Genomic DNA, 20,974 nt, shown 5'->3' with positions numbered 1-20,974 from the left:
GTTTTCATTGCTTTGGAATTAAAATTTAACACATATATCCTATGAGATGCATTGATAAACGATTCTAGTAGTACGATTAGTTTGAACATAAAATGAAATAATTACTTTCAAATGATGCCTTTCATTCAAGCATTTCTTTGATAAAACTGAAATAATAATTTGAATTTTTGTATTAGTTAAAAGTAAAATTTTTAACATATTCAATACCCAGTATGGTGCTGTCGACATCGAAGTCACATGACATTACAAGGAGGTTGGATTGAGGGGTGGAGTCGCGGATTGATACATTTTGACGGAAGCTTCATGCCGGCGAAATCTACCTATAAGTAGTAAGACTTGAGGTTTGCCTTTTGTTATCAGGCGTGTAGGGTAATAGTTTTATATCCCTCATTTTATTAGGCGTATTTCGAAGAAATTATTGCTCGAAAATGTCTTGGCAGGCATACGTTGATAACCAAATTTGCGCTCAAGTTTCCTGCAGGTTTGCAGCAATTGCCGGTTTACAAGATGGAGCCATTTGGGCTAAGTTTGAGAAGGATTCCAGTGCAACACCGGTAAGATTTGATAACTTGCGAATCATAGATTCAAGTCGATCCAAAATATATTGGGCTGAAGTTTTCGGAAAATAAATCGGTATAATTTTTCTGTGGTCACTGCATCATCTGTGTAATGTACATGTTAAAATTAAACGAGGTGTCTGAAAGTGACTTTTTATCATAATTGATAGGTCTTATGTTTTCACCTTAGGTTTTTTTTTATTTTTATTATTTCAAGTTTTAAATGAAATTATCACATTTAAATTGATTTTACCAAATAGCTTGTAATTGTTGTGCCGTACTTACAAACATTGGTTCATTGTAAATGTAATTATAACATTGTAGTACAAGCTTTAAAGATGGTCTCTTATTTCAAATATTTATAAACATTTGAGAACATATTCTACATAATGAGATTACTTCACATTTAATTAAAGTAAGTGACAGCTTTGAATTATGTAACTAACTAGTTGTTCAGTTGGGGGATTCCAATTCTAAAGCTGTATTGTCTGACATTTGGTTAGGAACTGTACTGTTTAAATATGACCCTCAAACTATTTTAATTACTTCACTTAAAACTATTACTGATTTCCGTATATAGCTTTTTTTTTTTGCTTTCAGCTTTATTATTATATATAACTAACATGTCTAGAGATGTTTGCCACAGTGAATTGACTGAATAGTAATCAGACTACCACAGTCACATGAATTCAGTCACTATCAAAGTGCTTATAGTAATATCATGCTTTATTGTATTAAGGTTTTTCATTGACATTAATGCTTCTTAAAGTTTGTCATTTGCACTATTATTTCACTGAATGATGTAACAGTCACTTCTATAATTGGAAGTGTTAAGTATCCATTATTTATGAATCATGAAATTGTGTGGTACTTATCAAAAATATTCAACTGAACTATTAATCATATTTTAATATTCATATATGAAGTGTAATTGAAATGTTGACTTTTTTCTTAGTGACTCAGTGCAGTAATTTAAATTTTCATCTTTTAGTTGCTGGGTAGTGAAGAGATAAAGATATGATAAATTGATAGTTGTTGATAAACTCATCTTGGCTTTTAGCACAAACTCATTTCAGTAATGGCATTTCACTTTTTTTTTCTCTTTTTTTATTCTATAAAATACTTTTGTGGATAAAAAAGGCAAGTTGGAATAATATAGCCCTGCCAGCAAATTAGAGCTGAAAACTGTAACTATGCCACATCTTTTCAGACCCTTGCTAAAATATTTAAAACCTAAAAGGTTTTATACCACTTCAGTTAAATGAATTTTTCTGCATCCTATCACTTAATCAAGTTTTGCATATCAGCATTTCTACGAATGTTATACTTGACAAAATTATATTATTTAAATCCTTGTATCTGAGTATGAGAAGCTTCAATATGAACGCTATTGCCTCTGTATCTCATCATGCAAAAACAATGCAAGCAGGGCCACTTTAAGTGTAATATCATTTGTAACCATGCAATAAAACTTTCTACAGCAGTTTTTATATTATTTGTATTTATCCCACCTCCACGCACACATCAGTATTGTGGATATGTTAAGAATTTTTTAAGTTATATCAATTATGTTTTTTTCCGTATAATTCAGAGCCCCTGCTTTAGAGACCAAACATGGACCTTTCAAGTCATTTTGAGTCTATAATAAGTAGGGTGGGTTGTCTTAAATGCAGTGTAACTCATTGTTCATCTAAAGACATCTGCCAACATTCATGCCTCTGGTGGAATGTGAACTTCCATAGTCTGTGGGACAGCAGATATACTAACCACTTAGGCCAACAAGTATGAATTCTTGCCTGGGAATGTTCATGCGAATTTTTGCTTAAATTCACATGGATAATAAAGAAAAAGTGACATTTGGTGAGCCAAATGTACAGCAGACTAAGCATCCATGCAAGAAAAAATCTTGTTTTCTTCTAAACAAGATGTATGAAATACATCTTGTTTAGAAGAAAACCCATTTAGGGATGAAACTTCTATTATTGAAGTAATAGAGATGAAAGGATTGAATATGGTATACTATTTGCATATTATATATTATCTTGCATAATAGAAGTACAGAATGGATTTAGAAAAGGACGATCATGTATAGACCTGGCCTTTCGCAAAAAATTAATAATAGAGAAAAGAAGAGAATACAATTTAGAAACACATATTACATTTATTGACTTTGAAAAGTATTTGACAAAGTTAAAAGAAAGACAAATACCAAATAATATACTGAACGCTATTACAAGTATATATGAAAATTATCAAATACAAATAAGATTAAATCACGAGCTATCGTATACGAGAGAGATAAACCAAGGGGTCTGACAGGGATGTCCCCTCTCAGGAACTTTTTTTAATATCTACTTAAATGAAATAATAAAATGGAATAAAAATTTACATCAAGGAATTAAACTTTCTCTTACAGTGAACTTAAACACTCTCCTTTTTGCTGATGACCAAATGATAATTAAAAATTCTGAAGATAACTTACAGAAAGCTATTTTAGATTTAAATGAGATAGCCAAAGATTATGGTATGATAATATCAACAGAAAAATCAAAAACTATGGCCTTCAAAGGACAAGATCCAACAAGAACTAAAATAGTAATAGATAACAAGATCTTAGAACAGGTGAATTCATTTAGCTACCTAGGATGTATGATCACATATGAAAAAGATATAAACATAAAAATTGCAAAATATTTAAAAATAACAGGTGTAATTAACTCTATATTTAAACCAAACCTTGTTCAAAAACAAACCAGACTAAAAGTATACAATACATTAGCCCTACCAGTCTTAATGTATGGAAGTGAAATCTGGACAATGAAACAAAAAGACGAAAATTAATAACAGCAGAAATGAAGTTTATGAGAAAAACTGCAAAGTATACCCTATTCGATCACAAAAGAAATGAAGAAATTATGAAAATTCAACCAAGAACCAGTAATAGAAAAAATTTAAAAATATTAACACAAATGGATGGAACACATTCAAAGAATGAAATCAGAAAGATTACCAAAACAAGCCTTAAAGTACAAGCCATTACGAAAAAGAAACCAGGACGTCCTCTTAAACGATTCAATGATAACTTCTAAAGTTGGAACAGGCCATGCTAGGCTTAAATCCTTGATACGCATGATGATGACTACTTGCATATTTATCACGTGCCTCTGTAGCGCAATTGGAGAAGGCCCAAGTTCACTTCTTGTAATGAGAGAATGAGTTTTTCCCCCTCAACTGAAGGTGAGTTAGCCAACCTCATATGGAGGTAGTAGTTTTTTCTCTCCAGGAAACTCAGGTTTTTCAACCTGCATAACATTCAAATTGGCCTTGAACACAGTTTACAAACAGAAAATGCCAGTGTTGTTGGGCAGTAAAACTAGAACTACCAACACTAATGCCAAATAGATGGCATTAGTGATGGTAGTTCTAGTTCGTGGATTAAGTGGTCAGGATGAAGAGTTGTAGAGCTGATGCCCTCCCTTGATGAGTCTTGTGACTCCTTGGAGGTGTCACATAATAATAGTAAAATATTTAAAAGGAATGATGCGGATCCATCCATCTATATTTTATAGCCAAATATAGAAACTTAAGTTTCAAAATTTACAAGAAAAAACAAATTTTACAAAAAAGAGCTTGACTTTTCGGAATTAGGAAAATTTTAGTATATTCTAAAGACACAAGGTCTGCCGGTTGCCCATATGTTTGCATTTTATTAGTGCTTAAATTAATTCATTTGTTTGACATCTGTTTAGAACTTTTGGTTCTCAGAGACTAGGTGCGAACCAAAATGTTCAAACCACTCAAGATCCTGATTGACACTCATTGCAGGAGGTGCTTTTGTCATACACACAGCTCCTCATGCTGTGCCTTAAATATATGCAAATTCTTGGCACATGCTACATTCTCAGGCAGTGCACTTTATTCAGAACTCTCTCCATGCAGAAAACCTGTTTCTCATTCCCTTGCTCATATCTTCCTTATACAGCCTTTAGGAATGACCCCATCTCATACTATTTTATGAAAAACCTCTTAAATATTAATTTTAGGACCCCTTATCAACTTGTATACATCTTTTTATATCACCCTTCTATCTACTAGACTGTAAATTGCATCTACTCAATATTCTAGACCAGAAACTATCTCGTCTCTGACCCCTTTCCAATATCTCTTCATTCTTCTGAAAACCAGGTGACCAAATCTGTGCATATTAGTCCATATGTGGCCTAATCAAGGTATTATATAACAACAAGACTCCTCTAAGTCAGGTGTCTTCTGCATCATTGCCAAGTTTTATTGTCCTTACAAGTTTGGGCAGTGTCCTTTAAATTTTGAATCCTCATCCACCACCACCCTAGAATTTTATTTTCTCAAACTGTCTCCACAAAGTGTAAATTCTACATCTCATCTTTTCTTTCCAATTTTAAAATTACATTTCACAACATTGAACTGGCATCCCTACTCCTGTACCCATTCGTTTTATCCAATCTTTGCATCTGCAAACAAGTGAATATCCTATGAGATACCAAGAAATTGTATACATGGTTTAATCCTTTATCCAAGTGTGAGCAAACAAAGTTTGCTTCATGAAACCTGAATCCTATAATGCAAAGCACATTGCAGACATGTAATGATATACATTATAGGAAGTGTCACTACCCAGACTGGTTTCGACCTTTATTGTGGTCTCATCGTTGGGAGCCATACACAGAGGTGATACTCAGGTTAAAGTAATGCAGAAGTCATATTCATATACAAGTATCCAAACAATTATCTCTAATCCAGAGTATTTTAATAATGTGCTACACCTTTTGGCTACTCGTATATGAAAATGACTTCTGCGTTACTTCAACCTGGGTATTGCCTCTTTGTTTGGCTCCCACTGAGACCTCAAAGGTTTGAAACCAGTCTGGGTAGTGACCCTTCTCATAATGTAAGCATTATACGTTATCTGCAAGGATATGGGATTCCAAAGCAAGTGATGTGTAGTCATTAGTTTCTAGGGTAGTGACCCTTCCCATAACATAAGCATTATACATTATCTGCAAGGATATGGGCTTTGCATTATGGGATTCCAAAGCAAGTGATGTGTAGTCATTAGTTTCTATATAAGAGTTGTCCCAGTCCTGAAAATACTTCAGGCACAAACTTTGTTTGCTTACACTTTGATAAAGGATTAAACCAAGTGAGTATATAATTTCTTGGTATCTTTAATTTATAGTAAACTCAAGTGTAAAACTTCCAATAAGTGAATATCCTCATTCAATCTTCCCCAATATCATTAATATGCAAGTTAAATAGCAGTGACCCAAAAATAGGCCCCTAAGGCACACCATTAATGACTTTTTTTTTCTGGGATGTTGCTCCTCATACACAACTTGCTGGCATTTGTCAGCCAATCTCCAGTCAAGTGCACTAGTTTAATATCCAACCCCATCTGCTCTAATTTTATCTACTTATGTGAATCTATCAGAAGCCCTTTTTAGAGTCCCTGTCCTTGACTATTCTTTGTGCTTCTCATAGAATTGCTTTACTGCTCATCTTACGTTGCCTTTGTAATATCTTGAATAGTACCTAAGCTGCATTGATCTTCATTCCATGCTACAGCTGCAGGCTGCCTGCTGAGTTTATCATAATCATCAGCCTTGTAGTTTCACATGGCTGGCAAATGCCCAGTTGATCATTTCATGATCATTCATGCCCATTAGAGGGAGATTTGACCTGATTTATGACATCTGATGCTGATCAATCCAAGACCTTCAATCCTTGTATGCTTTCTATTACCTACTGTCTTGAGGTAGTTGCCTTCACCTCAAACTCTAAATTCATTTTCTTTACTTCTTATCTTGTTATCCTAATCTGTGTTGACATAATAATATCAGACCAAGAATTTCATTCTGTTCACCTGTCTCACACCATACTGCCTCAAAACCCTGTTGCTATTTCTCTCAATAGCACTTCTTATCCCTTTTTTTTTCTTCATAAAAAAAAAAAAAAAAAAAACATCATACTACTCTAGCTCATTCCTCTATCTACAAGTTTCACTAATACCACTTATTAGATTTGATGTTTCCATTCATTCTTCAAGACATTTAGTTTTTCATCTTACTCATCCTAGAACATTCTTCAATTCCAGCTGTTCTCCCTACATTCCAGACAATCCTGTTTCCATGTTTACATTTACTTTTTTTGAGCATTGACCTTTCTCATGCTGTTCCCCTGTGTACCTTTTTTTTAGTCTCCCTGTTTTATCTTGCACACATGATCTCTCATTCTCTACACTCATTCCACTTCATTCATAATGAATATTCATTCACTTCAATTCCTGTTTTACTTTCCTGTCTTTCGCATCGCTTCTTACTTGCTCAGATTTCTCTGCATTCATTACTCTCCCTTTCATTAGCATCAGTATCTTGAAATGACTCTCACCAAAAGAATTGAATGCTGGCCCATCACTCTTATACAGTTCAGTTTGTCCTTCAGTCTCATTTTGCTAACATATCATTCATAATCCCTGTTCTGGACTACACACTGACCACCTTTCCTATCACATTTTGTTATTCTTCTCAACAACCTCCTGATATCCTGTCATTTGTTCCTATTACCACTACCAACTCTTTTGCTCACTTACTCCTCATATCTAAAACTTAGAATGAGCAAGATTAGTGGATGGTGGCCTTTAAAAAGGCTGCCGTCCACTAATCTATAGGCTTGTCAGTGCTCCAAAATGGGTTACTATCTGGAAAACCGCCCGAAATCTTGGCCTGGCTGCAACCAGAGGCAAGTGCTGCCATTTGAGAGAGGTGGTAAACTGCTGGTGTGCCAGGGAGAAAACAAGAGAAAAACCTTGGCAGAAAATGTTCAAATACCATAACAGTCCTATCAGAAAGTATTCATAAGTGTATTCTTGGTAGGTGCTTAATTACTAATGTATGGAGCTGAAAGGCTTTAACTTGGCATAAGTAAGATAATACAACAGATATTATGGATCCAGCCATATCTTTATAGCCAAACAAAGTGTGATCTTGAAGTCCTAGTTAATGCTTTCTGTGTGGATGGGATGTTGTTCATTCTGAATGTTTGTTTATATTAGGAGAATTTGCTGTAGAAAATCAAAAGTCTTGGATTTGTTGGCTTCTGTATAATGGAGTTTCCCCCTTATTGGATTTTATAATCCTCGTCACTAACATGGTCATCCATCCTAGAACACTGGGAATATAGATAAGACAATTCCCTTACTTGTTCTTTCAGATATTGGCTGTTCTGTTTGCCAAAGTGTTACTAAGATTTTGATATCATTATACTGCTTAGCGACTGGATATATATTTACCAGTGAGTAGACAAAGAAGAATCTGGCTGGTGATCTGAGTGTAAGGACACCACTTCCTTTTTTTTTTTTTAAATGGTGAAATGAAACACATAAGATGTTTTCATTTGGCTGTTAAGATGTTTATGAACTTTCCCTGTAGTTAATCTGTATTGGAGATTAGTGTGAAGTTGTTTGAGGCCATTTTTCAGTGTTCCATGAACAAAATTGAGGGTGGGATAGGGAAGCTTTGATAGCTGTACCATAAGTCTTGTTTGTAGATTGACGTGTTAAGTTAAATAGTGATAAAAAAAAAATAACTTGGGCTATGCCATGGCGAAGTAAGTTCTATGGTTTCTTTTAGGGTATGTTTGTGAATAAGGGGGCCATATCAAAAATGACCATAATTAGTATCTGACAAGTAGGATTGCAGGTTCAAAATCTTTTGTATCTGAGGCATCTCTGGAAAAATGTCCAAGGTTTTTTAAAATAAGATTTAAACATCAGAAATTGACTACTTTTTATCTCCTCACCAAAAGACCTTCTTCATCCTGGTGTTGATAGTACCTTTCTTTTGCAAACTTTTTGCATTTTGCTTTTCTACTGGTATATGTCCATAATATCTTGGTAACAGAAATTATTGGTCTAATATATTAACTAAATAGGTATCTCTACTTATACTTTAATCTGAACAAGACTTATTGAAATTTTCTAGAAGGAAGAAACCAGTTTTTTTAAACAAATCTAGGCATAATTTATTGGAAGACTGGCTGTGACACTTATTTCAGGCATCTTGTCTCAATATTGTTTTTACCTGTAATTTTTCAGAACTTGTGTGTCTATTCAATTACCTCTATCTTTTGGCTATCCTTCATTTAATAATTATCATATTACAGGCTAAAAGTGAATTTTGTAATGTTTTATATGCTGATCAACAGCTATATCATAGCTGTGGAGCTAGTCTGATCCAGTTTAAAAAAAAAAAAACTGGCTTCATGACTCAAGCTAGCTTGGTGAGTCATAATCATGAGGGTGGCACATCTCTTCATGGTGTGTAGTTTTTGTTTACTTGGTTTTTATTGTCTAAACCAGTGAGTTGTTTCAAATCATCTTTTCAGATGTCTTGGAGGTTGCATTGTCTCACTACTCAAGCCAGTGTAATGTTTATTTGCAGCTCAAATTGTTAAATTTGAGACCATCAATGAAAGTGGACTTATTACAGGCAATGTTCTTTTTAAGAACAAAGTGCTGTACTTGATTAAAATTCAGTTTTTAAGGTAATTAAAGTTAACTTGCATGTTTTTAATATGGTAAATATCAGCTTCATTTCCTTCTGTAATGCAGTAAGATCATTTCATAATTCTTTCATTTTTGTTCATTAAACTAAAGGTTAAATTGACTAGATTTTTAGCCTATAATCTAAACATCATTCCAATTTTCATGTCAGTTGAGTATGATTTTCATTGCTCACTTCAACAGTCCAAAACTGAATTAGAATTTTGATAAATTAAAGGAACTGAAGCGAAGCTTTTGATAAAGGAGATGGAGCTGTAAAATTGTCTTCATAGATCTCTTGTATGCTACTATCATACTTAGTTTGTTCTTTAAAACTGAGATGTACTAAACTGACTAATGTGCATTTTCTCCCATGACTTGTATTAAAATGAATTCAGATTAGTCATCTATTTGGTATTTATTTTTGTTTAAATGAACTCTGTAGCATGTCTAATTTCTATTTGCCTTCTTGAATCTGCTAATTTAGTTTGCATTTATAAGTAAATATAAGCATATGCTACTTTAGTGACTTGTCAGAAACAATAGCATTTTGATCAGTTTCTTGTCTGTATTTCATAGGGTGGATTTCTTTATTCTAATCGCTATCTACTGAAATGCATGTTAGATACTGCTGGATTTTAGTGGGCTTATCTTATCATTGTTGTAAACCAAAGTTCATTGCATATTTACTTGTGCAAAATTCTTTCAATAACTGACTTTTAGCAATTTTGCTGTCCATCTTGATTGAATGGTTTAATATATGTGAATAACATTTGTGTTCACTTGTTTAGAAAGGTGAATTTTTTTTTTCCATTTCTAGCAGTTGACCAACTTAAATCAATCCTAAAGTTTAACTTTGTGTCAGCTCAAGTAGATGCCTTCTTTAATACTAAAGCTGTACTACAGTATATTGACATAGGCTTGTACCTAGCCAGGAAGGCAGTGGTGGAGGAAAGGGCTGAGAAGGAAGGAAGAGGGGTGGATGGGTGGGTGTTGAGTTATCAGTGATTCCAGATGCTTGAGCAGTAACCGCAACTTAGTTAAGTGAAAATGAGTGATTTGTGTTTAAAGGAAACAAGCATAGCTTAAATAGAATTTCTAGGATAGTTCATAGATAACCGAAATGATTCCTTTTTATTTTAAAAAGGAATCATTTCTGCAATATACAAACTGGTTATAGTTCATTTATAACCAGTTTGTATATTGCAGTATTTTTTTAGTTGTGGTATTGCTTTCATGTAACATGTTATAATGCCATCCTAAAATGGTTTTGAATTTCTAACTGATAATTACAGAAAATTGATAGATAATCAATGAGATGAGCACTTATCAATAAATTGGCCTTTAACATTTCATTATTATATATATTAAACATTTTATTTGAACTGATTTAAAGAACTTGAATATAAACTCAGGGATATGTACCAACATTAAAACGACTATTCTGGTATCAATGTTCTTTTAGATTGGTTTTAGTATTTGCATCTAATTTTTCTATATATTCCAGGTATTTTTACTTGTCTTTTTGCTGCAAAAAAAATTTTTTTTAACCTCCCTTTCAAGTTGTAGCATACCCAATCTTGAATATTGTCATCTTTTGCAGTCTTAGAAGACATCTGACAAGACAGTGCTAATTAAGTTTGCATTACTATCACAGTATCCTGAGGCAGACTTTTTTTTGATCTGTTTATTATTATAATGGTTTCTTCATGGAGTTGCTCATGGGAGATCTTATATTGAACACATTAACCATTCACACGACACCTATCATACTTCTCTTCCTTAAATTCATTAACACAAAGCATTCGCACCCATCTCTGGTAATGTATTCCATATGATTACCATCCTCCAAGCAAAAAATCTAGTCCTAAAACCCTTGTTAACCACACTCTTACAATCTCCAGGGCTGACCCTTTATTCTCTCCCTTCCTGCACTGTTCAGAAAAAAGTAATCAGTATAAATACTATAAAATCTCTTTAATAATTTATATGCCTCTATCATCTCTTGTGTATTGGCTCATTTTTGGAGCCCACAGACCTGCAATCTTTAACTCTTCTCTGGATCCTCCATTTCTTCATCACAAAGAAATCCAAGTGACAAGATCTGTGTAATAGTCCAAATGCGGTCATAAAGTGGAGCACTAACGTCCATACCCTTGTCAGCTTCAACAACGATGTAATTTGATATGTTTTGGTAACTTTTATAATATGCCTCTCTAAACTTTTTTGCCCACAATAACCCAAAGTCCCTTGCTTTATCAACTTCTTCCATTTTAGTTCCATTAATATGGTACACAGCATGTGATCTCATCCTCCCAAAGTGCAGCATCACCTTACACTTAGTGTTAAGCTGATGGCCATTTACCTTAGCCCATAATGCTAGCCTATTTAAGTCATTCTGCAAGATATCTACATCATTTGAATTGACTATTGCTCTTTCCAATTTTGTAGATGCAAAATTGGAAAGAGCGATATCAGCAAACAAGTGAATGTTTCGTTCCAAATTATTTCCAATATCATTAATGTAAAAATTAAACAGAAGACTAAGTACACCATTAATTGCCTTCCTTCTCCTGGACTCAGCTCTTCCATAAACCACTTTGATATCTGCCCATTGGCCACCCTCGAATCCAAATTGCCAGCTTCAGATCCATACCAATTTGCTCCAGTTTATACAAGAGTTCTGTGTGGAATCCTGTCAAATGTCTTTTCAAAGTCCAACAGTATCACTGAGTAAGGATTTCCATTACAGAAAGTCAGTTACTAAGGCAAGACCTACCTTTTAACAAAACCATGTTGCCCCTTAAAGTATATTTCTGTCCACACAAGTCCTGAATTCTAATTTTTATCAATTTTTCCAAAGCCTTAACCACCACTTTTATATACTGATTTGCCTATAATTTTTTACTTCTGTTGATGTAATTTTTTTCACTTGGCTATGCTACCAATTATATATTATTTTAATGTTTAATCCTTTATTCAAGTGTAAGCAAAAAATGCCCCAGTCCTGAAAATACTTCAGGCACAAACTTTGTTTGCTTACACTTGGATAAAGGATTAAACCAAATATAATTGGTAGCATAGCCAAGTGAGAACTTCCAACTTATCTCTAATCCAGAGAATTTTAATGTGACACTTTTTGGCAACTGGTATATGGAAATATGACTAACCATTACTTCCACCTTAGTATCATCACCTCTAGGTCTGGGCAACCACTAATGAGACCTCAGTAAAGGTTGAAACCTGTCCCTTAATGCTATGCATTAAGGGACAGGTTTGCAAGGAGATGTGCTTTGCATTATCTCCTTGCAGACATATACCATCTTTGCCACAAGTTGCCCCAGTCCTGAAAATACCTCAGGGGCCAACTTTGTTTACACTTGGATAAAGGATTAAACCAAATATATAATTGGTTGCTGCTACTTTCTTGGATCCTCCCTTATGTAGTGGAATTATTTTCCTCTTTTTCCACTCTATTGGGACTTGACCAGAACTGAGGCTTAAATTAAACAGCTTGGTTAGAGGAGATGCTAATTCTCTTGCACATTCTTGTAACACAGGGCATATATGCCATCTAACCATATGGCAGTATCAGCGTTAAGGTTCTGTAATATACTATGTTTCTCAATTTCTTCTATCTCTAGATGCATCAGTCAATAATACATTTGGAACTTCAATATCACAACCAAGATGGTTCACTTCTACAGAATGACTTGAGTAATTCAACTATTTAATTTGCTTCTGTATCTTCCCTACCATTATCATTAATTTATTTGTCCCAGCTTAGATGCACATTAAAATTGATTTGAGCACTTCCTTATATACTGCTGAAAGTTTATTTTTCACTTGGTTAGAGTATAATAAATTTAGTTTAATCCTTTATCCAAGTGTGAGCAAACAAAGTTTGCGCCTGAAAGTATCTTCAGGACTGGGGTAAGGTAGTGCAACACCAGGGCAACTCCTTGCAAAGGTGGAGCAAGATACTATCACTGCTATCTCAGTATCTCCCATAATGCAAAACACATCTCCTTGTGGATATGGCTAATATTATGTATTAAGGGAAGGGCCACTACCCAGACTAGTTTCAACCTTTATTGAGGTCTTTTCAGTGGGAGCCAGGCCCAAGTGGAGATACCAGCCAGAAGCATTAGCAAGGTCATCTCTACCTATAGGAGTTGCCAAATGGTGTGCACCTTTTTAATAAATTACTCTGGATTTAGAGAAAGATGTTGAAAGTTTATTTTTCACTTGGTTAGAATATAATAAATTTAGTTTAATCCTTTATCCAAGTGTGAGCAAACAAAGTTTGTGCCTGAAAGTATCTTCAGGACTGGGGTAAGGTAGTACAACACCAGGGTAACTCCTTGCAAAGGTGGAGCAAGCTACTATCACTCCTATTGAAGAGATCTCAATAAAGGTCGAAACTAGTCTGGGTAGTGGCCCTTCCCTTAATGCATAACATTAGACATATCCACAAGGAGATGTTTTGCATTATAGGAGATACTGAGATAGGAGTGATAGTAGCTTGCTTCAGTGTTGATATTCCAATTGCATGATTTTAACAAATCATGCAGAAGAGCGGAATTATTTGCTCTGGGTAAGCTAATACAACTTACTCATTTAAGTTAATGTCAGATGTACTGTTTCTACTCTCCAACTAGGATACTGAATAATCTTAGTTTTCTGTACTTGCTAGCTTGTTATCATCTATATTGCCTGGCTGAACAGTTAGCACATTTGCTTTCCAACCAACAGGCTTTCAGTTTGAATCCTGCTTTGAGCATGGATGTTTGCAGTTTGTCTTTAGATAGGAGATGAATTTCCTCACTTGGTGAGACCACTGCCTGATTTGGATGCCTAAAGAGACTTAAAATGTTTTTTTTTTTTTAAAGCAGGGTTTCCAGATGTCCATCTAAAAAAAAACATACAGAAAAATCTTAGCTTAACTCACTTTTTATTTTTTTTATTATCCCATGGTATTATTACACCAAATCATAGAGGTCAAGTTCGTGTATTTTATACAGCACCTTTTCTAGGTTGTTATAGAGTTCACGTATTGGAAATATTCATACAGTTTAGCAAATGCATTGGTGATGCTTCTGTGACGTTACAGATTTTGCAGGTTGGGAAGACTTTTATGCCATTGCTAAACTTGATTGGTCTTGTGTGGCCTGTCTTGAGGTGAGAGATGTATTATTGATGGTATCCTGGATTTTCTGCTGAGTACCAGTGGCGAGTCATGTCCTGAAGAATTGTTCTTTTTATGTTTTCTTTTTGGGTGGTTTTAAAAAGATCAAAATCTATGGTATCACTTGATGTTGCAGCCATTTTTGCTATTTCATCTGCAGTTTCATTTCTCTTTAATCCCACATGGGATGGGATCCATTGGAAGATTATTTTATAATCCTTATGTAGTTTGTTTTTTGCTATGTCTCAAAGTATTTCTTGATGGCTAGTGTAGCAGTTCTTAATAGCTTGAAGGGCTGCTAAGGAATCTGTGAAAAATATAAACTCCTTTTGGGATTTGTTTGTCCAAATATTGCAGTGCTGTGTTAATGGCTATTAATTCTGCATGGTATGAGTTGCATCCAATACTGTTAGTTGTTTTTAGTTCTATATTATGAGAGCCATAGATGAGTATGCCACTCCCAGAGTTGCCATTTGGATTTTTGGAGCCATCTGTGTAGATCTTTGTTGAGTCAGGTCCATATTCCATCGTTTTTGATAGGGCTAATGATCTCAAGATTTCAGGGTTTTCTAGGCTTTTTTCTCATTTTTCCCTGTTTCAGAGTTGATAACTATTTTTCCTGTCTTGATTTGGAGGAAATGCTGGGTAGTCGGCTATTTTATTTGGACAATCCAAGGGAATTTTATTTTCTATGATTTCATGCATTGTTGATTTTTTTCTTTATTCTGTTTGTTGGTTTCCAGTTTTAAAAAAGTTCACTTGTTCTATGATCTGCAAGGTTGGCTCTTTTTCTACAAATTTGGTAAGATTTTTCTTGCCACCTAATTTTTAAAGGAACAAGTTGGATTTGAATTCTGCTATTTTCCCAGGAGTTGTATTCCTTAGTCCACATACGATTTTAGCTACATTTTTCTGAATTTTTATAAGCTTGTCTAAACTGGTTTGTGATGTTTGCATCCAGATTGGCAAAGCATAGTCCATTATGGGATGGATAATAGAGGTATATGTGACTTAAAGTTTACATTGGCTTCCCAGTCTTTACTTGAGATACTTTTCATGATATTTAGTCTTCTTTTTGCTCTGACTGCAACATTAATGTTTATTGAAGCTTAGCAATGGATCCAGAGTAACTCCAAGGTATTTGGGGTTTTCATTAAATGTAATTAGTTGACTGTTTAGCTTAATCTTTGGTCTCCACTTTCTGAGGTGGTTATTAATAGTAAAATTGCAATTTCTGATTTAGTAGTTAATTTTGGTTTTTTGGTTTTCACAGTATGTAGCTAAACTTTCAGTGACTTTGTTTAAGTGAACCTTCTGCTGTTTCTAGGTTGTTGTGAGATGAGAATAGGACCAAATCATCAGCAAACATAGTTATCTTTGTTTCTTTATTTATATTTTTTATCTAAGTCATTTAAGTAGATGGAAAAAAGGAGTGGGCTCAAAATGCTACCTTGAAGTCCCTGTCTTAGGGACTTCCTCAAGGTAGCATTTTTATTTTAAATTTAATTTTAATTTATTCTAACTCGAATTGTTCTATTTCTTAGAAAATCATTGATCCAGTTAAGTACTTTCCCTTCTATTCCAATATGACAAAGTTTGGAAAAGAGTTTCTGCCTCCACATCTTGTCAAAGGCATTGCAAAAATCTATAAAAGCTGCAATGGTGGATTTGGTCTGGAAGTTATCTTGAATTGTCTGAGTTAAGTTGATCAGTTGTTGAGTGATTTCTTCTAAAGGCAGCCTGAAAATGTTGTAGTATACTATTTTTGTTGAGATAGTAATTCAAACGTTGGAGTATCTTTTTTTTTTTTTTTTTTTTGCAATGCAACTGTACTAAGGTTAAATTGACTACTACCATACAATATTTTTTACAGATCAGACTTTTGTCATCTAATCTCACCTTTGTCCTTTTGATCTACAATGGTACCAGCTAGGATGACCTAAGATTTCTTTTCCAGGATTTGAATGCTGTTTCAATTTATCTGTTCACCTGCTCCATCCAAATTATCTGGATGGATCAACTTTTGTTCTCAGTGTACCAAAGCAATCCAAAATAACCTGTGGTGTAAAAAAAAACTTGGAAAAAGCCAGATGCAAAATATATATATCATGCCTTATGTTCAAATGCCATTTCATATTTGACTTTTCCATCTTAAATCTTATTTGGTGTTTTGGCCAAAGCATTCAATTTTATGAGGCCAGTTTATGTCTATTTTTCTGGTCAACTGTTTTGTGGGATAAAAAAAAAACAGTTTCCAGGAGAAAACCTTTTTGCTTCTGTATGAGACTAGCAACTCTACTTTAGATAAGGCTGTTACAAAAGGAGAGACCAATTTTCATGTTAGGGGAAACTGTAGAGCACTCATTGAGTTGCCACACTTTTGTGAACAAAAGTACTCCTGCAAGGTATTAGGTCAGACAATATTACACAGATAGCATCAGATCTGCTACTGCAGTTGCGTTCATTCAACAGCTGTTTCAAGCCTATAGGAAAGAATATTCTCTGCCTGTTTATATAGATGGTTCAAATCAGAGGCTGATCTTCTGTCTTTCTAGACAGCATATTTACTCAATGTCACTGGAATGTAAACTTCGCTGCTGAGCTGCATGCAATAGTTTGCCTTAAACTATACACGATTGTAGTGCTGCCGAAGGTGTATTATATTCAAATTCTCGAAATTGTTTACAGGCAAAATGTTTAGCGCTGCCAAAAATTCGGGGGAGCTCTCTCATATCTAGCATGCTTCCACTTACCTTACAGAAGGCATGTACCTTTTTCTTTTTTTTTTTTTTTTTTAGGAATGTGTATACAAAACATTTCTAGAGTAGAGGGTTAACTAAATTTAGATGAAAAAGCAAACCAACCTTACTAAGCTTTTTTCTGGAAAAATTAAGGGAATATTAAGGAGCATAAGTTGTTAAAATTAAGAGTCCTAGACCTACTGGGACTTGTATACTTATTGATGTATAGGACTCGGTGTTAAAGCAGAGTATCAAGAAATTAAGATTCAAACAAATAGGACCAGATGCAAGTTGCAAATGACTCAAGATACCAGTAAACATTGAAAAAATTCAAACTGCAGTCTAAACTGATTTGAAGAGCTCTTGGTTATGTCTTGCAATTCACTCATTACTTTAGCAGATACCATACAGCATTAAATGCAAGTCTCCTCTCAAAAAAACTTTGGATTTAGAAGTCATCTGCATACTGTTGTTTCTCGTGGAAAGGCTTAGACGTTGGTTCTGCATTTTCACTATATAATTTAAGGAAATTACAACGTACTAGGATATACGTTAAAATTAAATTTTAATATATTTCTATATTTCGGCAACGTCATGTTGCCATTTTCAAGAACTTAGTACAAGACACGTGCACGCAGGCACAACAAACAGTAAGTGAGGAAGAAGTAGGAAGCTCATTATTTCTCCTAAAGTCCTGATGGTGCCCTCTAGTGGGCAATGCTGGTATTCTTGGACGATTGGGCTGAAGGTCTTCTGATGTAGGTTTCCCAAATTTTGAGTAAGTCTCATGCAGCCAAATTTGTTGAGGTTTGGATCGTTTCTTAGGGCTGAAGCTGATTCCATGAAAAGCCTTTCATATCTGTATTTGCTACGGTGTATTATCCTGGCTTTCTTCCACCGTATTCTATGGCAGGTATCCAGAGCATGGTCAGCAAGACCCGAGTGGCTGTATTGGTGAAACTGGATGTAGTCCTTGTGTTCTGAAATTCTGATATTTGCTGTTTGGCCAAAGTAGGACAGCTTACAACTGCAAGGGACTTGGTATACACCAGGTAGGTCTAGGTGGGAAGGTTGGTCTTTAGTAGAGCAGATAAGGGATGCTAATTTTTTATATGGTCTGTAACAAGAAGTTAAGTTATGTTTTTTTAGGATTTTTGTGATTTTTTCTGAGGTGCCTCGGGTATAGAGTATGGTGATGGATTTAGAGTAATCCTTGTTGTGAGGGGGTGGGGGGGTTGTGGTTTACTGGTTTCAATATTTTTTTGGGGGGGGATAGCCATTGTCTGAGAAAGTGTTGAGAATGTGGTTTAGTTCTGTGGTTAGGGCATTGTCATTCGAGCAGATAAGTTTAGCCCTGTTGTGTAGTGTCTTAATAGCTTGTGTTCTGAACAAAGCTAAACCACCTAAAACCAACATGCCCAGTAAAGAAATTAAATCTCTATTAGAATTAAAGAAAAACAAGAAAATAATAATCACCAAAGCTGACAAAGGGAATGCCACAGTATTGCTTAACCAAAAAGATTACACAGGTAAGCTGAAATCTCTATTGTTAGATCGAGCCACTTACCTCCCTATCCAGTATGATCCCACCAACTCTCAAATTAGAAAACTCCACAGGCTTCTTAAGAAGGTCACTTCTTGGCCTGTGGAAATCACTAACAAATTAAAACCATAAAACTCCATACTCCCCCCCCCCCCTCCCGCATTTATGGACTCCCAAAAATTCACAAGGAAAATGTGTCATTACATCCCATAGTAGATGGCATTGATTTCCCCCACATACAAACTAGCTAAACATTTGGCCAAAGCTCTCTCACACTATACTGGCAACACACCTTCATACATAAAAAAACTCAGCCCACTTCAAAGCCAGCATAGAAAACCTTACACTCAAACACACTGACATAATGGTCAGTTTTGATGTCTCCTCCCTATTCACGAATGTCCCACTCAAAGAATCTTTAGAGCTAATCCAAGCTAAATTTCCTCCCGATATCTCAGCCCTATTTCAGTTCACAATGAACTCAGGCTATTTTGTTTGGCAAGGAAAATTCTACAAACAAATAGAGGGGACAGCTATGGGTTCTCCACTCTCCCTGCCCTTGGCCAACTTTTATATGGAGACTTTTGAAAAGAAAGCCTTGCACTCTGCCCCACAAAAACCAACCGTTTGGCTTCGCTATGTAGATGATGTATTCGCTATATGGCCACATGGCTCCGATGCACTCCTCTCCTTCTTAACCCACCTAAACAACCAACACCCCAGAATCAAATTCACCCTGGAAGAAGAAAAAAACAACTGCATTACAACCTTTCTTAGACACACTAGTCACACACGCCAGCCCGATGGAACCTTGTTTTTCTCAGTATATAGAAAACCCACCCATACAGGCAGATACATTCACCAACAATCCCACCACCCCCTCCTCACAACAATATGGAGTCATTAAGACACTACACAACAGGGCTAAGCTTATCTGCTCGAATGACAATGCCCTAACCACAGAACTAAACCACATTCTCAACACTTTCTTAGCCAATGGCTATCCCCCCCAAAAAATCCAAAAAATATTGAAACCAGTAAACCACAACCCCCACCCCCTCACAACAAGGATTACTCTAAATCCATCACCATACCCTATATCTGAGCACCTCGGAAAAAATCACAAAAATCCTAAAAAAAACATAACTTAACTTCTTGTTACAGACCATATAAAAAAATTAGCATCCCTTATCCACTCTACTAAAGACCAACCTTCCCACCTAGACCTACCTGGTGTATACCAAGTCCCTTGCAGTTGTAAGCTGTCCTACTTTGGCCAAACAGGCAGTACAGCAAATATCAGAATTTCAGAACACAAGGACTACATCCAGTTTCACCAATACAGCCACTCGGGTCTTGCTGACCATGCTCTGGATACCTGCCATAGAATAAGGTGGAAGAAAGCCAGGATTATACACCGTAGCAAATACAGATATGAAAGGCTTTTCATGGAATCAGCTTCAGCCCTAAGAAATGATCCAAACCTCAACAAATTTGGCTACATGAGACTTCCTCAAATTTGAGAAACCTACATCAGAAGACCTTCAGCCCAGTTGCCCAAGAATACCAGCATTGCCCGCTAAAGGGTACCATCAGGACTTTAGGAGAAATAATAGCTTCCTACTTCTTCCTCACTTACTGTTTGTTGTGCCTGCGTGCACGTGTCTTGTACTTAAGTTCTTGAAAATGGCAACGTGACGTTGCCGAAATATATTAAAATTTAATTTTAATGTATATCCTAGTACGTTGTAATTTCCTTAAATTATTACTGTTATTACGGGCAACTCCAGGGAGTCATTGGACTCATCGAGGGAGGCCCCAAATCATATTCATCACAACTATTTGACATTCATACAGTATCTATCATACCTCGCCTTAAACTCATTCACTGTCACCGCATCCACCACAGACTCAGGGAGCGCATTCCACTCATTCACTACTCTAAAAGTAAAGAACCCAGATCTAACACCTTTTACTAACCACACTTTTGCCCAGTTTCCATGGATGTCCCCTAGTCCTCCCACAACCAGCCCTGTTCTCAAAAATATCTTCTGAATTAATTTTATAGAAACCCTTCAGTAATTTGAATGTCTCAATCATATCTCCCCTCCTCCGCCTATCAACCAATTTTTGCAACCCACAAATCCTCAACCTGTTCTCATACGGTTCATTCCACAGACCTGCTATCATCTTGGTCACTCGCCTCTGGATCCTCTCCACCTCCTCCCCATCAAGAAGAAACCTAGGTGACCAAATCTGAGCACAGTAGTCTAGATGGGGTCTTATCAAGGCTCGATACAGAGGAACAATAACCTGCTTGTCTCTGCTTGTCAACATATTCTTCAGCAACCAAGTGATTTGATGAGCTGT

General features: G+C 35.5%; 1 protein-coding gene across 1 annotated transcript in view; it reads left to right on the top strand.

The window, feature by feature from the left end:
• Nucleotides 1-291: 291 nt before the first annotated feature.
• The window catches only part of LOC150100814 (profilin-like), a 44,793-nt gene continuing 24,110 nt past the window's right edge, over nucleotides 292-20,974 (top strand). The window contains exon 1 of the mRNA XM_090401080.1: nucleotides 292-554. Coding sequence (XP_090257206.1) covers nucleotides 429-554 — 126 coding nt within the window. The 5' untranslated portion in view covers nucleotides 292-428. The remainder of the gene's footprint in view (nucleotides 555-20,974) is intronic.

The sequence above is a fragment of the Typopeltis vanoorti genome, chromosome 12, assembly GCF_054136105.1.
Source record: "Typopeltis vanoorti isolate ZY-2024b chromosome 12, IOZ_Tvanoo_1.0, whole genome shotgun sequence".
In the NCBI taxonomy this organism is placed as follows: Eukaryota; Metazoa; Arthropoda; class Arachnida; order Uropygi; family Thelyphonidae; genus Typopeltis; species Typopeltis vanoorti.
The sequence above is the reverse complement of the archived record's forward strand: the minus strand, read 5'-3'. Positions and strand labels throughout refer to the sequence as shown.